Source organism: Scaptodrosophila lebanonensis, unplaced genomic scaffold, assembly GCF_003285725.1.
Source record: "Scaptodrosophila lebanonensis strain 11010-0011.00,11010-0021.00 unplaced genomic scaffold, SlebRS2 tig00000024-arrow-pilon, whole genome shotgun sequence".
Classification (NCBI taxonomy): Eukaryota; Metazoa; Arthropoda; class Insecta; order Diptera; family Drosophilidae; genus Scaptodrosophila; species Scaptodrosophila lebanonensis.
The window spans coordinates 13,812,158-13,814,267 of NW_022060538.1; the positions used below are offsets into that span (position 1 = coordinate 13,812,158).

Consider the following 2,110-nt stretch of genomic DNA (forward strand, 5'->3'; position numbering starts at 1 on the left):
TGTGTTTATGTATACACACACATGAGTGTATGTATATGTATATGTGTATGTGTCAATGCATGCCAATGAATGTAAAAATTTACATGCTGTCTCAAAGCCATTGTCTGCAATTGCGGAAATATTGTTCGCAGCTCAGTCAAGTCTAGCTGAAAGAGTGTATGTATAGTACACACATACATATTCTGTGTGTGTGTGTGTGTATGTGTCGAACGTTTACCAACACAAACATATTGTCAGTTGATTGTGCGATGCCAACACTTCATTTCACATTACTGACGATTGCTGCGCGGCATTTGCTCGTTTGCCAGTAAGTGTGGGTTGGGGAGCGTGTGGCCTTGTGTATATGTGAGGTTGAGTGTGGATGGGCGTGTCATTTGATACAGTTTATTATGGCCAAGTGAGAGCGAATGAATGACGATGACAACGATAGCTACAACAACAATGCCACACATGCCTCATTATCTGGAAAATCAATTGCATGTCAACTTTAAATGTCTGTGTAGTGTTAAAGACACAAGTAACTTTAAAGTGTCAATACATATAGATTTATTCAGTGTAATTCCAAATATCCAATGTTTATTTTGTTATTACTTTGTCCATAACTTGATTTTAGTGCACACATCGTCTTGTTAGCTTGAGGCAAACATTGCTGCAGCATTCCTCAGCAAATCTGCAACGCATGCCCTTCTTCTGACAGATTTTCGCCAATGCTCTGCGCTCAATCTGTATGGGGAAGGGTATTTTGATTTATTCTTGATCGAATAAATTAAATAATAAATAGCTTTAACAGACCGCAGTAAGTTTTGGGAAACTGGGCATCAGTTGATCATTATTAGCTGTAAGGGCGGCCATCATAGATTGCTGTTTCAGCTCCGCTCCCTTTCTGTTGGGCACAGTTATCGTGCGACGCATCTGCGTACATCCCTGTACCGCACAAATAAACAAAAACGTTCGATCCTAAATATAACACAAATATATTGCAGATATACTACCGTTTTAAACAGTATCAACAGGAGCAATGCCACCCACGATAGTTTAACGCTTGCGTTACAATGCATGATTTATTCCTTATTAATACTTGTATATAGCGCCGAAGAGTTCAAACTTGTATGCTAGCTGTTAGTGCGAAAGTGTTGCTTTTATAAGCAAACTAAAAACACTTTAAGAAATAGTCACTCTGCATTTATTTAAATGTGCAGCTGTTTTCGAAACTCCGGAATATATGGTATAAAAGATACTCATCTAATTAGTAAGATAATGTCGAATGAGTCAATCGCTTCGCAAATTGCAAACAAATGCAATGCAGAAAGACGCTCAGGAATGCCAAAACGATTTGTGCACTGAAATAAATAATCAGTTAAGATGTTTAATTTCAATAAATAAATTATATATAAACAGACCCGTTTTTATACCCTGTACCCAAAGGGTATATTAGTTTTGTGCGAGTGCACATGGAACACACATAAGGAGGCTTGGTAGACCCCACAAAGTATATATATTCTTGATCAGTATGACAAGCCGAATCGATACAGCCATGTCCGTCTGTTCGTCTGTCTGTCCGTCTGTCTGTCCGTCTGTCTATCTGTCTTTCTGTATGAACGCAAGGATCTCCGAAAGTATAAGAGCTAGAATAACCAAACTTGGTATACAGATTCTCCTGAGCCCGAGAAAGGACGAGTTTGTTCAATTTTTCTGGTCCACCCCCCTCCCCCCCACTCCCCCCTATTATAGATTTTCTATAACTCCCGTAATTCTTGGAATTTTGAACTAATTTTGTAGTCACATTAGGTTAGTGATTATATATCCGTATACCAAGTTTCATTATGATAGAATGATTCTGTAAAAAGTTATAGCCATATAACCAGGCCCAATGCACACATACATACATATGTACAAGTACACAAACACGCATAAGGCACGATTCTGATGTAAATGTAAATGTATGTATGCATGTATGGAATATTTTACATTTAATTTAGTTAATTAATTAAATTAATTTAGTTAATTAATTAAATTAATTTAGTTAATTAATTAAATTAAATTAATTAATTAATTAAATTTCTTTTTTGTGGGGTGGTACAGGGTATTTGAGAGTTGAGCCTGCTCGACT

At 36.9% G+C, this 2,110-nt stretch overlaps 1 protein-coding gene across 1 annotated transcript; it reads right to left on the minus strand.

The window, feature by feature from the left end:
• Window positions 1-522: 522 nt before the first annotated feature.
• On the minus strand, window positions 523-1,097 carry LOC115621729. The gene is made up of 3 exons (XM_030515458.1): window positions 993-1,097; window positions 793-924; window positions 523-723 (listed from the first exon to the last, which is right to left on the minus strand). Exons 1-3 carry the CDS (start codon window positions 1,056-1,058, stop codon window positions 610-612), a joined length of 312 nt encoding a protein of 103 aa, XP_030371318.1. The 5' UTR covers window positions 1,059-1,097; the 3' UTR covers window positions 523-609.
• Between the last annotated feature and the right edge of the window lie 1,013 nt (window positions 1,098-2,110).

Coding starts and splice junctions, on each gene's coding strand:
- LOC115621729 (XM_030515458.1), bottom strand. CDS start 1,058: ATGCATTGTAACGCAAGCGTTAAACTATCGTGGGTGGCATTGCTCCTG. Junction 925..992: donor TGTTGATACTGTTTAAAACG/GTAGTATATCTG, acceptor TGTGCGGTACAG/GGATGTACGCAGATGCGTCG. Junction 724..792: donor GTTTCCCAAAACTTACTGCG/GTCTGTTAAAGC, acceptor TTCCCCATACAG/ATTGAGCGCAGAGCATTGGC.